Source organism: Halichoerus grypus, chromosome 1 (genome assembly GCF_964656455.1).
Source record: "Halichoerus grypus chromosome 1, mHalGry1.hap1.1, whole genome shotgun sequence".
In the NCBI taxonomy this organism is placed as follows: domain Eukaryota; kingdom Metazoa; phylum Chordata; class Mammalia; order Carnivora; family Phocidae; genus Halichoerus; species Halichoerus grypus.
The window spans coordinates 64,631,019-64,647,952 of record NC_135712.1 but is presented as its reverse complement, the minus strand read 5'-3'; the positions used below and the strand labels follow the sequence as shown (position 1 = coordinate 64,647,952).

At 37.4% G+C, this 16,934-nt stretch overlaps 1 protein-coding gene across 4 annotated transcripts in view; it reads left to right on the top strand.

The window, feature by feature from the left end:
- GPR156 (G protein-coupled receptor 156) overlaps nt 1-16,934 on the top strand; it is an 83,659-nt gene that overhangs the window by 22,228 nt on the left and 44,497 nt on the right. For 2 of the 4 annotated variants that reach the window (XM_078066450.1, XM_036111755.2), the window contains exons 2-4: nt 5,503-5,584; nt 6,504-6,974; nt 7,251-7,387. In XM_078066450.1, the coding sequence (XP_077922576.1) occupies nt 6,882-6,974; nt 7,251-7,387 (230 nt within the window). In that variant the 5' untranslated portion in view covers nt 5,503-5,584; nt 6,504-6,881. Of the gene's footprint in view, nt 1-5,502; nt 5,585-6,503; nt 6,975-7,250; nt 7,388-14,366; nt 14,429-16,934 lie in introns of those variants that run through there. The other 2 variants (XM_078066447.1, XM_078066451.1) reach the window with 2 other exon arrangements.

Genomic DNA, 16,934 nt, shown 5'->3' with positions numbered 1-16,934 from the left:
GACCACAATCTGGGCACTCAGAGTGTTTATTGTTATTGGGTTGTAATTACTCCCAAGCCTCAGTTAACAGACTAGAAAATATGACTGTTTTAAAAAGAGGAAAATAAATTCTAAGATCATACTGGTAGTTCTAATTTATTTTTTTAGCTTTTTAACAGTACTTAATCTTTTTTAAACTATTTTTAGATTTAGTTAACATACAGTGTATTATTAGTTTCGGGAGTAGAATTTAGTGATTCATCAGTTTTATATAACACCCAGTACTCATTAAATTCAGTGCCCTCCTTAATCATCACCCAATTAATTACCCCACCCCCCCACCCACCTCCTCTCCAGCAACCCTCAGTTTGCTCCCTATAGTTAAGAACCTCTTATGGTTTGCCTCCCTCTCTGTTTTTATCTTATTTTATTTTTTCCTTCCCTTCCCCTATGTTCATCAGTTTTGTTTCTTAAATTCCACAAATGATTGTAATCATATGATAGTTGTCTTTCTCTGACTGAGATCTCACTTAGCATAATACACTCTAGTTCCATCCACGTCATTGCTTGGTATTTCTAATTTAAATTAAAGATAGAAAGATATTTACTTATTTTTATATGTGAATCTCTTTTCTCTCACTTTGAAAATCTTAGTTCCTAATAACATAACCATAATTACTTATTTGCTTTACCTAATAGATACTTATATGTTGGTATATGTATATATGTGTGTGTAACCATATATATAAAATAAGAATATTACCCATTTAATGCAGTTTAAGATTTCTTTGTGGGTATTTTTTGTCCTTTGGAAGTATAATCAAATTACAGTTACTTAAATCCTTTATGTAGTTATACCATCAACTTGATATAGTTAGATTAAGTTATACCATCAACAGTTAGATTAATTTATTTCAATTTGTTTTTAATTTTTAGAGATTGATTTTCTTCTTTCTGATTTAATTTTGCTTTTAAATTAAGTGAAATATTTACATAGTTGTGGAGTCAAAACTATAAACATTGAGAGGTCTATTTTACCTCCCTGTCCCCTCCCCCTTGTTCTTTTCCTCCTCTTATAGGTAATACTTTTATTCTCTCATTGTTTCTTTTTGAAAATAATCCAATGACCTATGTGGCTTTCATGTCTTTTATTACACAAAAGGCAGAACCCTATATATGTTGTGTTGCATCTTGCTTTTTTTAAAAACAATCTGTCCTGGAAATAATAGCAGTATATAGATAATTTCTCATTCTTTTCTAAAAACTGAGATAGTCTTTATTTTTAAAAACTAATTATTATACAAAAGCAAGAGATTAATGTAGAGAGCTCTTGTAATTTTCACTATGGAATTAACCTTTGACATTTTTCTTTATATGGCCAAACCTGGCAACCTCATTTAAGATTGCTTCATTCCACCTGTGACAATTCCAAATGCTCTTGCCCTGATCTACCTTTCACTCCATTGTCTTTAACACCTTCAAAATATTGTTTAATTTGTTTAGCTATCATGCACACTGGTTATTGTTTGATATCTCCCCTGTTGTAATATGAATTCTATAAAGATAGGGATCTTTCTTTTGTTCACCAGTGTATTCCAGATGCCTAGAACAGTGTCTGTGACATTGTTAGTGTTCAAACAAAATTAAGTGAATGAATATTAGCAAAAGAATTGGGGGGAAAAGGCATGTGTAACCATGGAGTTCTGCATAAATGTATATGCAACCTTCCCTTTCACATTCTTCTCACAGCTTCATGGCCCTAGAAGCCTTTTATGATTCAGCTTTATTGTTGGTAATGCAGGCACCAACTCAACTAGCTATGCGAATATGAACTAAGGCAGTTGTGTTTGAAAAATGATAGGGTATAGAGGATACGGGTGTAAAGGAGAATTCAGTATATGTGTATTTTTGCAGTAGGTACATGCTTATAGACATTGCTTTAAAAAATAACAAAACACTTTTTTTACATTTACCAACACATTTACCATTTCCAGCACCCTTCATTCCTTTATATAGACCCAGATTTGCATCTGATATCATTTTTCTTCTGCCTGAAGAATGTACTCTAACATTTCTTACAGTGCATGTCTCTCAGATTTTCTTTATCTCAAAATGTCTTTTTTTTTTTTTTTTTTTTTTACCTTTTCACTGAAACACATTTTCACTGGGTATTATATTCCGGGTTGACTTTATTTTTCTTTCATTACTTTAAGATGTCTTTCAGTTCTCTTACAGCTTACATAATTTCCAAATGAGAAATCTATTGTGAGTCTTACTGTTATTCTTTACATAATCTACCTGCATCTAAGATTTTATCTTTATTGCAAGTTTTCAGTAATTTCCTTATAATGTGCATTACTGTATGTATGTGTGTTTTAACATTTATTCTGCTTGGGTTTGGTTGAGCTTGGATCTGTAGGTATATACTTTTTATCAAATGTGAAAAATTTTTGGTGATTTCTTTCAAATTTTTTTTTCTGTTTCCTCCCTCCCCCACCTTTATCCCCTGGGATCCAATTACATGTATATTAGAGCACTTGTTATTGTTCCATAAGTCACTGAGGCTGTGTCCATTTTATCAATTGTTTTTCTCTCTGTGCTTCATTTTGGATAATTTCTAATGCTTTGTAACCATTATTTTATCTTTGTGGTGTCTAATCTATTGTATTTTTAATTTCAGGATTATATTTTTATCTCTAGAATTCTATTTGGGTCTTTTTTATATTGTTCACTTTGCTCCTCATTTTATAGGTCATATTTTTTGCTTCTTTGCATGCCTGATAATTTTTTATTGGCTGATGGACATTTTGAATTTTATGTTTTTGAGTGCTACATCTTGTATTCCTTTAAAGGGCATTGGGTTGTGTTCTGGAAAGCAGTTCAGTTTTTTGTGGATGAATTTGATCCTTTTGAGGCTTTCCTTTAAGTATTATTAGGACAGGTCTTCCCAAAAGACTAGACTAGAGTCCAGTAGTACCTAGACTAGAGTAGCTTCTAGGGTTTAGTTCCACTACTAAGATATGACCTTTCTGAGGATTCCATCCAATGTCATATATAATATGAGGCTTCTGTCCAATGTCATATATAATATGAGGCTTCTCCATTATGTGTGAGCTCCAGGAATTGTTCAGCTACTGCCTACCAGTGGTTGTCTTCCGTTTCAAGTAGTTTCTTCTCATTCATGTCTAGTTCAGTACTCAGAAAAAGACTGAGGAGCTACCCTGCAGATTTCTAAAGCCCTCTCTCTCTTTTTATCTCCCTCTTCTTCATTCCTGTGCCTCACAAATCCTCTGCTTTGACCTCCCCAAACTCCAATCTATTCTCCTTACCTCAGCAAGACTTAGGCTATGTTTGGGTTTCCTTCCTGGGATGTGGCCTGGAAACTGCCTCTAGGCAGTAACTTTGGGTCAATTATAATCATTGAAAGAATATTTTTTATATTTCATTTTATATATGTCAGTAACTTGTAGGGTTCACCTCACTTGTTTTCCACAGTTCTATATCTGCTATCCAGTGTCTGAAAAGAGCAGTTTCATGTATTGTGTCTAGTTTTCAAATAGCTTACAGTAGGAAGGCAATTCCTATAGCAGTTAATTCTTCATGAAGCAGAAGTCCTACCAACTGTACAACAACTTTTTAAAAGACAGTAGTTGTAGGACTAGTTTTTCAATAGCCAGAAATAATGTATAGAAGAATAAGGAGGGATTTTATGGAAAGACATGGGGCCATTCAAAGTTGTGAACCTATAATAGACTATCTTACACTTGGCAACAGTGTAGCTAATGCATCACCTATTTTCCTGATCCTAATCACTGGGCAGGACTCTGTCAAATAAATTATAAGCTCCGCCGTGTATAGTGTTGTGTCTCCTACTGTCTGTGGCCTAGACAGTTTACTTCTAGAGATTTAGAGGCCAGGCAAGGGTTGCTCTTGGAGGATCCCAGCAGATCTTTCTCTTTGTGCCTTAGATTCTGTATCTATCTTGTTGTCAAATCCCTCACTATTACCCTATCTGACACACTACTCCCCACTCAATTTCCCAGTCTCTCAACACTTTTTTGAAATCGTTCAACTCTCCTCTCAGTGACTAAGTCATGCACTGTTTCACCAGCTCCTCATGTGTGAATCTCTGAATGTGTGCTAACGTTGGAGTTGAATGCCTGCTCCATGGCAGAACCCACTATCATGGTATGTAAGTTCCTACACTAGATATCCATGGACCGAATGGGGGCTTAACATTCAAAGGTCCATGCCAATGATTTCAATCTGTCCAAGGGAACCATTGGAATTTATCTCCCAGGAAATTTATGTTCATATGGACTACCCCATCATGTTCACAGAATCTCCCTAAGATAATGTAAGCTTAAGATTGTTAGTACTTCTAGGATCCACAGTGTTGACCAAGGATTCTCAACTTTAGCATTATTCACATTTGTAGCTGGATAATTCTTTGTTGTTTGGACTATCCTATGAATTATGGGATGTTTAGCAGCATCCTTGGCCTCTACCTACTAGATGTCAGTAGCATCCTATCTCAGGTCTGACAACCATAATATCTCCAGATGTTGCCAAATATCCTCTGGAGGTACAAAATTGCTTCAGTTGAGATCTACTGGTATAGAGACCCTATTATGTGCCATACTCCAGGGAACTCCTAGAAGTTAAGCTCAGGGAACTGAAGAACCCCAGCAGGCCATTTGGTGTCTTCTTTGGAGAGGTCAGTTTAGAGAGTTTGCCCCATGTAGGGTGGACAGTGTGTGGATATTGACCTTGGAATGTAAACTCCTGTGTTCAAGTGCTGCCTCTGCAGATGTGGAATCAGGTTCTCTACTCTGCTCTTCAATTTCCTTATTTAAAAATGAGGAATGCTGTTGTTTACCTCACATGACATTGTTGTAGTAAAAATGAATGGGGTTTTATACACCAACACACACACACACACACACACACACACACACACTGATGTGTACCTCTATATGATGCAAAGATAAACTAGCATGGACTTATTAATGGTTAAAATATAAGTATTTATTTGTCAGCATGATTAAAAGGGCAATATAGGAAAAATAAATCTTTCAGTCCATTATGTAGAATAGTTTCCTTGGGCTTACAATATTAGAAGACACAATAGGGGATGTCTAAGCTTAAAAAGAGGAAAAGAAAAAGAATAGTCTTTGCAGCAATAAAATTTCAACCAAAGTAAGATGCAAATAGCCACATTTGTATATTTAGTTCTTAATTTTGCATTCAGTAATTGGACAGTCTGTACAAGAATTTAAATGTCTTGATGGGAGATCGTGGCTTTTAGTTCTCTTGGGATTTCATTGTAATGAACCTGGTAAATAATTCAGGAATATATGAGAGGCCAATGAATGGGCAACACCTGGTGCTATATTGTTCATGCCAAGCATGCAGAATCCAAAGATGGCATTCTACACCTGTCACTATTGTTCTGGCTTAAACACAAGTTCTATGTTCAGTGGCTATTGAAATAATAATAATTGATATTTTTTCCTGTTCCAGTTCCCTCCACAATAAAGAAAACTGTGCTAAGCTGTTTCAGAAACACAAAACAGAAGTGGCACCCTCTTTCAAGTTCCCATTGGTAAAATTTCTAATCTGTTTTCTCTTTCAAGGGATAGATTGCTTTAAAGAATTAGAAACATGTCTACCTTTTCTGTTGAGGCTAATCTGAGCCTTTCTGCATTTCTACTTTTGTTCTGTAAATTGAGCTTCCTTTTAGATCTCAATATTCATATCGTAAGCATCTTCTAAGAGAAATAACACCGTCCTCTGGCCACTCATTCACACTGTGGGAATTCCTAGAGCTCCTCAGTTTCTCTCCCTATTACCTGAGTACACTATCCCACTTTTAGGAGTCTACAAGTTTGAAAATAAACAAAAACCTCTTTGCAAAGGGTTTCTGCATCATTCTGAGACCCCCGCTGCCTGGACATGGAATGTTCCTCCACTCACTGAGTGAACAAGAACTCCAATGACTGAAAGACATTTCACGCAGACAGCATGGGTCCCCCAAGGCCACTGCCACTCAGGATCAGACAGGGCTTAAGCCATGAGTTGCATGGAAAGATCTTGGAAGGACAGGGGAATTTCCCAGTAGGGAAAAAAGGGAGATGGGCCTCACATGTTTAAACTAAAGGTCTTATAGGATCTGGAAAGAGACTGTTGAACTTTATATCTATAAATTGTTAAATGAGCTTTGTCTTTGTTTTTAAAATGTTTTTATTATAGAGGCTTAAAATATATTTATTTAAATATATGTTAAGCCATTGTTATATGTAATAAAGTACATATATAAAATGAAAATATAACTATGTATAATTAAAATGTATAAAATAATATTCTTAAACCTCTATAATAAACCATTTATATATATGTTATATATTATATATTAAGGTAATATATATAATTTGTGTTATATATGTTTTTATATATGTAATGTGTGTGTGCATATATATGTGTATATATATATACACATACACACATAATTTATTTGTTCACAGGTTTAATTGCCTTCCTTTCCTTCTGGGCCTGTGTGAGAGTACTTGGAGCAGTGACTGCCATCTGGTGGCAAGCCAGAATCATCACTTTGTGTGATTCTAATGGTTACAAAGATGCCCACTCTTGACTCCCATGGTGTGCACTGCCAGGGCACAAGGAAAGCCTGGAGGGTGTCTGATGAAGGAGCCCAGTGAAATAACCCTTCACTTCCACCTGAACTAGTTGTTCATCCCAGATTCTGAGCCAAGAGCCAGCTCCAAAATGGTGCCTCTGAAGAAAAGATTTGAATTGTTCTTGTGTTTTGGTCTAAGATGTGCTGGTTAACGACCAGCAGGTAACCAAGACTGAATAAGCGCACACCGAAAGGGGCACGTGATGACATGGAGCCTGAAATAAACTGTTCCGAACTGTGTGACGGTATTCCTGGCCAGGAGCTGGATCGGAGTCCTCTTCATGATCTCTGCAGGACAATTGTGAGTGAATAGCCAGGGGGTGTCAGGGCTGCTCAGATATACATGTTGTTGTCATTGTCATTGTCGTTGTTGTTGTTAGTGGTGGTGGTGCAGTGGTAGTGGTGAGGAGGAGGACGAAAAAGAGGAAATGGGGGGAGGAAGAGGAGGAGGAGGAAGAGGAGGAGGAAATGTTCATGCTGGACGCATATTTCCTAGCTTTGGGGATGGTGGGGCAGTTCATGTTTGATCTATAAAAGAGCCTTCATTCCTAACAGCTTCTCTTTATTCTGTTCTCAGACCTCTTCCCACTACAGCGGTAAGACCGTTTCTTCATTATCTCCTGTCCTCTTGGGTGTTGTTTGGACCTTTCTCAGCTGTGGACTTCTTCTGATAGTCTTCTTTCTTGGCTTCACAATTCGCTGCAGGAATAACAGGTAAGTAGCCCCATACCTAGTTTCTCATCCCCTATAGCCTGAATCAGGAAACCCAGAGTGTAAGTATCATTTTGACATCATGAGCTGTTAGGTGGTATCAGTAAAACTTATCTCCTGCTGTGGCATTAAGCTATATGAGAAGTTCCCCTGAAATCATCCTGACCTTGCAGTACAGTTGCCTCTTGAGGAAAAACAGTCTAGCCCAGTATTGTGGTAACTACTACAAGGATATCCAAAGACGAGAATGAAGAGTCCCTCCTCATAAAGGAAAGGTATGATCCTTCTGACAAAATGAGGTATTTGGGGGTTTTTGTTTGTTTGTTTTTTTAAATTACTTTTAAGGGTAGAAGTTAGTGATTCATCAGTTGCATATAACACCCAGTGCTCATCACAACAAGTGCCCTCCTTAAAGCCCATCACCCAGTTACCCCACCACCCCACCTACCTCCCCTCCAGCAACCCGCAGTTTGTTTCCTAGAGTTAAGAGTCTCTTAGGGTTTGCCACCCCCTCTCTCTCTGTTTTCATCATAGAAAATGAGGTATTTGTATTAAAAACAGAGAGCATGTAGAGAAATATTCCAAAGCAACATTAGAGTCTATGGCCAATATAGTTTGGAATCAGCGTAGGTGGGCCAAGGTTTCTGAAAAAATAGTGGAGCCCTACTATCCTGTTGATCTGTTAGATAAGTTCTGGCTGGTTAGAAAGTCACTGGCTCAGGGCGCTTGGTGGCTCAGTCGGTTAAGTGTCTGTCTTTGGCTCAGGTCATGATCCCAGGGTCCTGGGATGGAGTCCCGCATCGGGCTCCCTGCTCAGCGGGGAGTCTGCCTCTCCCTCTCCATCTGCCTCTCCCCCAGCTCATGCTCTCTTGTGCATCCACTCTATCTCAAATAAATAAATAAAATCCTTAAAAAAAAAAGAAAGAAAGAAAGAAAGAAAGTCACTGGCTCATCAGAGTAAGTATCCATGACTTCCAGGGCTGGCAAAAGAAACTAAATGAAGACTTTTTTCTGAAGGGACTTGCAAAATTCTGCCTTCACTGCTATTGGATCCTTCCCTCAGGGCCCACCCCATCTCCCACACCAATACTCTTTACCATCATCCTGCCCCTACTGTCCCAGCCTGCCACCTGAGAAGCCCTGCTCCAGCTATCTCTCTGTGGCCACAGCTAAATTCTAGAAGGAGCCCACATCAGATTTCAACAACTGGTTCAGAGAGGTCAGACTTGTCCGGCCCCACTCCAACCTTATACTTTGTGAGGGTCACCTGTGCTCCATTCCCTGGGTTTGGCGCTCAGATGAGGGTCAGTCAGTTGGATTTGTCTAGCAGGCATTTTGGGGCACAGTTGGCCATTGGAGGCATGGAGGACATGGAATTGTTAAAGAACAGTGACTTGAACGGCTGTGTCAACCTCGGCATGGCTGTGACGCAGGGCAGTCAAACCTTAGTGTACCTCTGATGCTGCCCCAGCCACTTTTCATTCTGTTCCTCAAATTCACTAAGCCTACTCCCATCTCAAGGCCTTTGACTTACTGTCCCCTTATGTTCCCACTGCCTGACAGTCTTCTCCAGATCTTCCCGTGACTGGTTCCTTCTCATCTTATAGGTCTTAGCTCAAATGTCACCTCTTCCCTGATCATTCTATCCAGAGTAGCCTGTCTACAGAATGGCCATCCAGTCCCAGTATCTCAATCCATATATTATCACCTGTTTTATTTTCTTCATAGCAATTATAACTCTCTGATATTACCATATTGATTGATTTGCCTGTTTATTGTCTGTATCCCCCATCAAAATGTACAGTCTGTGGACACAGGGACTTTGTCTATCATGCTCACCACTGTCTCCAGCATTTAGAACAGATTCTGGAACATAATAGGTTCTCAGTAAATATATTTTCAGTGACCCTGGGAAGAAAGATACTTATATCCCAATGGTAGCTGCTGCCAAGAAAATGACTGGGGAAATAATGCATTTCAAAGTTAGAGAACTATGGAGTACAGTCTTCAGCTGCAACACATTTCTATAGTGCAAATTAATACCCAATTGGAAAATAAGAAAATAATATCATTGGTTCATATGTAATTTTCCCCCATCACATCAATGGTTTAAAGATTTCAGAGGCAAGCCTTCCTACAGTTAAAGAAGGAAGCCTTAAGCTAAGAATACTGCACTACTGTGGAAGTGCAAGTAGTAGCTCGTTTAATGGCTTCAAAAACTGGTGTACTTCCTATGTTATGAAGCTATCTAGGAGTAGATGGAGAAGTAGAGAAGATATTTCTCAAGTGTTTAAAAACAATTGATTGTTGAAGAAAGCACAGACCCAGAGCAGATTTTTAATTTGGATGACAATGTTATCTATTGGAAGTGCATGCCCCAAGTACCTACATCTAGCAGATTTAAGGTTGCAAAAATCAACTGTGACCTGGGTACAAATGGTGGTAATTGACATTTGCTGAGTGCTAGTTTTTTAATTGGATAATCATTATTTTTATTGGTATTTTGGTTACAAACTTAAATATTTTTCAACTGTTATGGCCCCATACTATTTTCCCCATAACCCATTATTTTTATACACAATTTTGTAGGATGCAGGGTTTTTAAAGCATTTGCATATCCTGTTAAAATAGGCGCACCTGTAAACAGTGTTATAGTAGAAACACCTATATTTCTTTCATTCCATTAAAGATTTTGCTGCCTGTTTTGCTTGCAGTGGGAGCATGACTTGGCATAAAGAATAAAATAATAAGAGGCACTGTGAATAAAAACACATTTTGCAGTTAAGTAGCTTACAAGTTCAGACAAGGAAAGATAAGATAACCCAGTTTCAAAGTGCTTTCTTAAATAATAAAATTTGTTCAAAGGTGCAGCATCACAGATGCTTCATTTCATTTCAGTTCTTTGGTCTCTAAACTTGTAACTGTGTGTGTGTGTGGTGTGTGTGTGTAGCACCAGAGGAAGAAAAATATTTTAATAAAATATAAATATTATAGTAATGTTCAAGTTCAGATGCAGATACTACATTTTTGATAAAATTTTAAAATGTAGTCTATAAGAGAAAATCAGTAAAGATAAAGAAGACTTGGACAGCACTATCAACCAACTTGACCTAATTGACGTTTATATAATTCTACACCCAACACCAGCAGAATACACATTCTCTTCAAGTACACATGGAACATTTACCAAGATAGATCATATTCTGGGTCATAGAAAAAGTTTCATTAAATTTAAAAGGATTCAATTCATACAGGGTATGTTCCCTGACTACAATAGAATTAAATTAGAAATCCATAACAGAAAGAACTCTGGAAGATTTTGAAATATTTGGAAACTAAATAGAACACTTTAAAATAACTCATGGTCAAAGAAGAAATCAAAAGAGAAACTAGAAAGTATTTTCAACTGAATGAAAATGAAAATATAACATATCACAATTTATTAGATGCCATTAAAGCAGTACTTATGGGGAAATGATAACACTAAAATCCATATTAGAATAGGAGAAAGATCTACTTTATGAAACCAAAAAAAAGAGCAAATTGAGTCCCAAAATAAGCAGAAGAAAGGAAATAATAAAGATGAAATTGGAAATTGATGAAATAGAACAACAACAACAAAATCAGAAACAAACCGTGAAACCAAAGCTCTTTATTAAGATCAATAAAATTGACCAACCTCTACTTCAAATGATCGGGGGGGAGTAGAATATATAATGACCTGAATAAGGAAAGAGAGGTGACATCACCCAAGATTCTACAGATATTAGAAGGATAATAAGGTAATGTTAAGAACAACTGTAGCAGGCAGTCTCTAACATGTTCTGCATTAATTCCAACCTCCTGATAGTCACACTCTTGGGAAATCCCCTCTCTTTGAATATGGACTGGAATTACTGACATGCTTATTAATGTGATACCACTTTTAGGATAAGTTTACAAAAAGACTGTGGCTTCTTTCTTGGATCTCTCTCACTCTTTCACTTGGTCACTCTGAGGGAGGCCACCTTCTTGTTGTGAGCTGCCCTATGGAGAGGCTCACATGGCAAGCAACTGATTTCTAGTCTGCATCCAGCAAGGACTGAGGCTTACTAACAACCATGTCAATGAACTTGAAAACAGATCTTTTGAGATGTGCTAATAGCAATGAGGTTGGAAGCAGATTTTACCCCAGTTGAGCCTTGGAGGACTGCAGCAATGGCTGGCCCCTTGACTGCATCCTTGTGCAAGATCCTGAGCTAGAGGCTCCCAGCTAATCTGTGCCTGTATTGTTGAAGAAATGTTACCAGTTTTACAGAACATCTTCTGAAACACTGAAAATCATGGAACATTCCCTAATTCATTCCATGAGAACAGCATTACCCTGGTATCAAAACCTAATAAAGACATTAGAAGAAAAAAACCCTATAAGTTAATACCCTTCATGACCATAGATCCAAAATTCTAAACAAGATTTTAACAAATTGAGTCCAACCAAATATCAAAAGGATAATACATCATGATGAAGTGAGATTTATCCCAGGAATGAAAGGTTGAATTAACATCCAAAGATTAATCATATAATTCACCATATTTACCAACTTAAAATAATGATCATCTTTCTAGACAGAGAAAAAGGATTTTGACAGATTCAACATCCATTCCTGATAAAGTCTCAACAAACTAGCAATAGAAGAGAACTGCTTCAACCTAACAAAGTGCATCTGTGAAAAAAAAAAACTATAGCCAACACCAATTTTTAGTGGTAAAAGACTGATTGCTTTCCCATTAAGATCAGAAACAAGACAAGATGTCCACTCTCACCACTTTTATTCAATGATGGAGATTTTAGCCGGTGCAATAAGATAAGAAAAAGACAATAGAAGGCACCTGGTTAAGAAAGGAAGAATTCAAATGGCTTTACCCTCTGGTGACCTGATTGTGTATGTAGAAAATTCAATAGAATCTATTTTTTAGAGAACTACTAGAACTAATAAATGAGTTTAGAAAGGTTGAAGTATGTGAGATCAAGGTACAAAACTCAACTGTATTTCTAAATACTAAAAACAGGCAACTGAAAAGTGAACTTAAATGCATTGCCATTTACAATAGCATCAAAAATATGAAATATTTAGGGATAAATATAACAATGCAAAATACTTGTACACTAAAAACTACAAAACATCGCTAATCTAACAAATACTGTGAAATACATGCTGAAAACTATAAAATTGCTGAGAGAAATTAAATCCTAAATAAATGGAGAAATACTGTGTTCATGGGTTGGAAGACTCAATATTGTTAATTCTCTCTTAATTGATCTATAGACTAAGCCCAATTACCATCACATTCCTAGCTGGTATTTTTTTAAAGATTCTATTTATTTGAGAGAGAGAGAGAGCACAAGCAGGGCAAGCAGCAGAGGGAGAAGGAGAAACAGGCTCCCCACTGAGCAGGGAGCCCAATGTGGAGCTCTGTCCCAGGATCCTGAGATAATGACTGAGCCAAAGGCAGACACTTAACCGACTGAACCACTCAGGCGCCTCTAGGAAAATGCAAATTCAAGCCACAATTAAATGCCACTACACACTTATTACAGTGGCTACAATTTTTAAAAACTGACTAAGTCAAGTGTTGATATACATTGCTGGTCGAACTGCAATGTGACACAACCATTTTGGAAAATAGTCTGGCAATTTCTTTTAAAGTTCAACACACACCTACCCTAGGATCCAACCATTCCTCCCTTTGGTTTTTACTCAAGAAAAAATAAAATTATTTGTCTGTACAAAGACTTGTATACCAATGTTCATATCAGCTTATTTTAATAGTCAAAGGTTGGAAATAGAACAAATATCCATCAACAGGTGAATGAATAAACAAGTTGTGGTGTATCCATAAAATAAAATACTACTCAGCATTAAAAAGAATGAATTATTGATACTTGGGTCAACATGGATGAATCTCAGAGTAATTATGTTGAGTAAAAGAAGCCAGGCAAAAAAAGTCCCATACTATATAATTCCAATTATACAAAATTCTAGAAAATTAAACTAATCTGTTGTTAACTAATCTGTAGTAACAGAAATCAGATAAGTGGTTGCCTGTAGGTGGGGGGGGTGGCACAGAGAAGCAAGAAGGAAGGATTACAAGGGACATGTGGAAACTTTTGAAGGTGATGGATGTGTTCATTACCTTGATTGTGGTATTTCATAGATATTTACGTATATCAAATCTTACCAAATCATGTATCTTAATTATGTGCAGTTTATTGCGTGGCAGTTATATTCATTAAAGCTATATTTCAAAATGTTGTCTACAAACATTCTTATTTTTCTGAGAAGTTTCCCATGAAAGAAAAAAAGTATACCATATCTGGTGTCCTTCAAAGGGCCCTGCTAGGTGACCTGAAACCCATCTGATAACTGTGTTAGATATTAATGACTATTATGGGAGAATGCATTATTTTTTTCTAGATTCCTCTTATAGTTTAATAATCACTTAACTTGGAGCAAAGCAGGTACTTCAGGCCCAAAGGCTCTCCTGGTGCCTCTAACGTAATGCATAAAATAAGGGCAATGTCCTAAGTTCTGTATGAAGCTAAACTTGTTCAATTACAAAACTTTTATTCCAAGAACTTACCTCACTGTCACTTGTGAAAATGAGTATAGATACTAGTTGTTATTTACATGTTGTTATTTCTCAGAATAAAAGTGGCATTTGCACAATAATCCCCAGTGTCTTGTATTTTACTGCCTGGGAAATCAAGAAATTTGAATAATAAGAATTGTGTAGGAATAAGCTTTTGCCCTGCTTGCAGGTTAAGAAGTTAACCTGTTACTATCTTATAGATGCTAGCAAAAGACATGAGACTCGGGCTCAGAGACAATGTACTTCATTATTCATGGCAAAAGCAGTAGTCAGAGCTTCATGTTGCATTTGTGCTGGTTACCATGTCCCCAGATCCCATGAGGATGATGCAGGGCCCACGATGGAGGCTTGAACACACGGGGAGCTGTCATTAAAGGAGAGGAATCTGAACTTGAGGAATTCCCCATTTTTATAGTGAGTCATAACAAGCCTGGTCTTTTTCTGGGGAGAGATGTTACCTCGGTAAATATTTGCTGAGCTGAACACCTACTGTGCTCAGGATTCTGTGTAAAATGTAATTTAAGTGTTCCTGGGAGCTTCAAATGCATCACCTAGGTGGAAAAACATGAGCAAATCCAAAAAATACATTCTGGTTTTTTAAAAATAGCTTTTCAAAAAAGAATGTCTTGCTGCAGGGAAAGCTATGTTCTTTTCATATTGATTGTTTTAGGTCTGCCCTCTTTGTGGTTTGAGTAATTGGAGCTGAAGGAAAGGTGATGGGGAAGAAAGGAAAGCAGTTGGCATCTTGTTGGCTATGAGAAAGCTTGCACTAATATTGTGCCCTACAAACCTTTCTGGTATCTTCTCTATAATCCTTAGTTTGATGGTTATTGGCCAAGAAGGAAGAGCCAGTCAGGCCTAGAATAAATACCACCCACATAGCTGATTTGGGGATAGGTTTGCAGAGCCTAGGATTGAATTGAGGCAGAGACAGGAGCATATCTTGCAAGAACTTATCCAAAAGGAAAACTAAGGTTCATAGTTGAAAAAAAAATTGTATCCGTCATCACATCCAAAGGTTTGAGCATAGAGCCAAAAGTCAGTGGTGTATCATGAGGTCAAAAGACATTGGCATTCAGGAATGGTGCTGGAAAAGAGGTGAGAAGCAGAAATGAGGTGACAAGATCTAGGATCATGAACAGAGATGAGGTTTTCTTGGGTACTGGCTGGGAGATGGAATAAGGATGATTCAGCAAGAAGTTAATGAGGCAGGATCAGGGTTAATGGATAGGAGTGCTTTCTACACAGCCCTCTGATGCTCTTTGTCCATCCTGTAGTCAGGCCTAAATCACTACGACCTCTAGATGAAGTTGACACACCCCCCCTTTGCATACCCACTGTTACAGTTGAGCATGTCATTGACCCATCACAGCTTATTGGATTGGAAGGAGGAGAGCACTGTCTCCCCTGGCAGATAAGTAGCTCCTTGAGTTTAGGATCACATCTTATTCATCTCTGTATCTCCATTGTGCCTGGACTATACTCCATGTTTCCTGAATGAATTAATTAAATGGACTAGAATATAGACTATGACAATAAAGGTAAGTTCTTAGAAGATGGATGTTTTCATCCTTTAACTTTAATATGGTAGCAATTCTATATAAAATTATGCCATAGGTAAGCAATTGCTTTCCATTTTTCTTTTCTCTCCCTCATGCCTAAGAAATGACATCCAGAGCCTCAGTTTCCCATTGCTCCTGGTTGTGGCCTTTCATTCTAAACTATCCTTTCAGTCTTGTCATACCATTAAAATCTGTTTGCTTTTGATGCCCTGTTGGCCACAGAGTACTGTATTTTTAGAAGGCCTTCTCATAATTAAGTTCTTACAAATGTGCCTATTACTTTAACAAATACTTATTGAATTAGTCAACAATCTATCAGGTACTGTTCTTGGTGTTGGGATTGCATCAAAGAACAAAGTAGCCAAAAAATCCCTTCCCTTATGGACCTTGCTTTCCTACAGAGATGAGCAGGCAATAAACAAATCAGCTGTTAAATATATGGAATATTAATGATAAGTGCAGGAAAGAAAAGGAAAACAGGGAAAGTGGATGGGGAATATCAGGGTGGTGGTGCTATTTTAGAGTTTGGTCAGGAAAGAACTCACTGAGAAGGTAACATTTGAGTATGGACTTGAAAGGCATAAGAAACAAGTCATGAGGTGAAAACCATTCCAGGCAGAGGGAACAGAATATACAAAGGCCATGAGGAAGGAATGAGGACCAGTGTAGCTGGAACTAAGTAAATGAGGCAGAGAGTAGGAAAAGATGAGGTCAGAGAGGTAACAGGGGATGGGGGGCAGATCATGTAAGGTCTTGTAGGTCATTGTAATGACTTTGACATTACTCCAAGTGTTATGGGGAGCCATTATAGGGTTTGGAACTGAGGAATGACATGACCTGACTTACATTTAACAGGAAAACTGGCTGCTTTTTGAGAATAGACCTTTAACATTTGAAAGAGGTACCTGTAGCACTCCTTTAAATAAAGTCATGTTTCTTGGGTGCCTTAATTCAAGAATACAAATGCCTAAAAGTGGAATTTAAGACAGCTTAACCAGCCTTCAAAATGGCATAAGCCAATTGCCTGCCACAAATCCCTGTATCTCCAACTGCTTCTGTTCTCTAATTGAACCCTACTAATACACTAGGAAAAGATATGCAGTATCTCTACATAGAAAGTCATAAAACATTTTTGAGAGAAGTTAAAGAGGTTCTAAATAAATAAAAGATATATTATGTTTATAGATTAGGAGATTCAATATTGTAAAGATATATATAATTTCTCCCCAGATTGATATATAGATTCAGTGTAATTGCAGTAAAAATCCAACTTTTTTTCTTTTCTGGTGAAACTCCACAAGCTGATTCTCAAATTTATATGGAGCTTCAAAGGGCCAAAAATAGCCTGGAAAAAATGG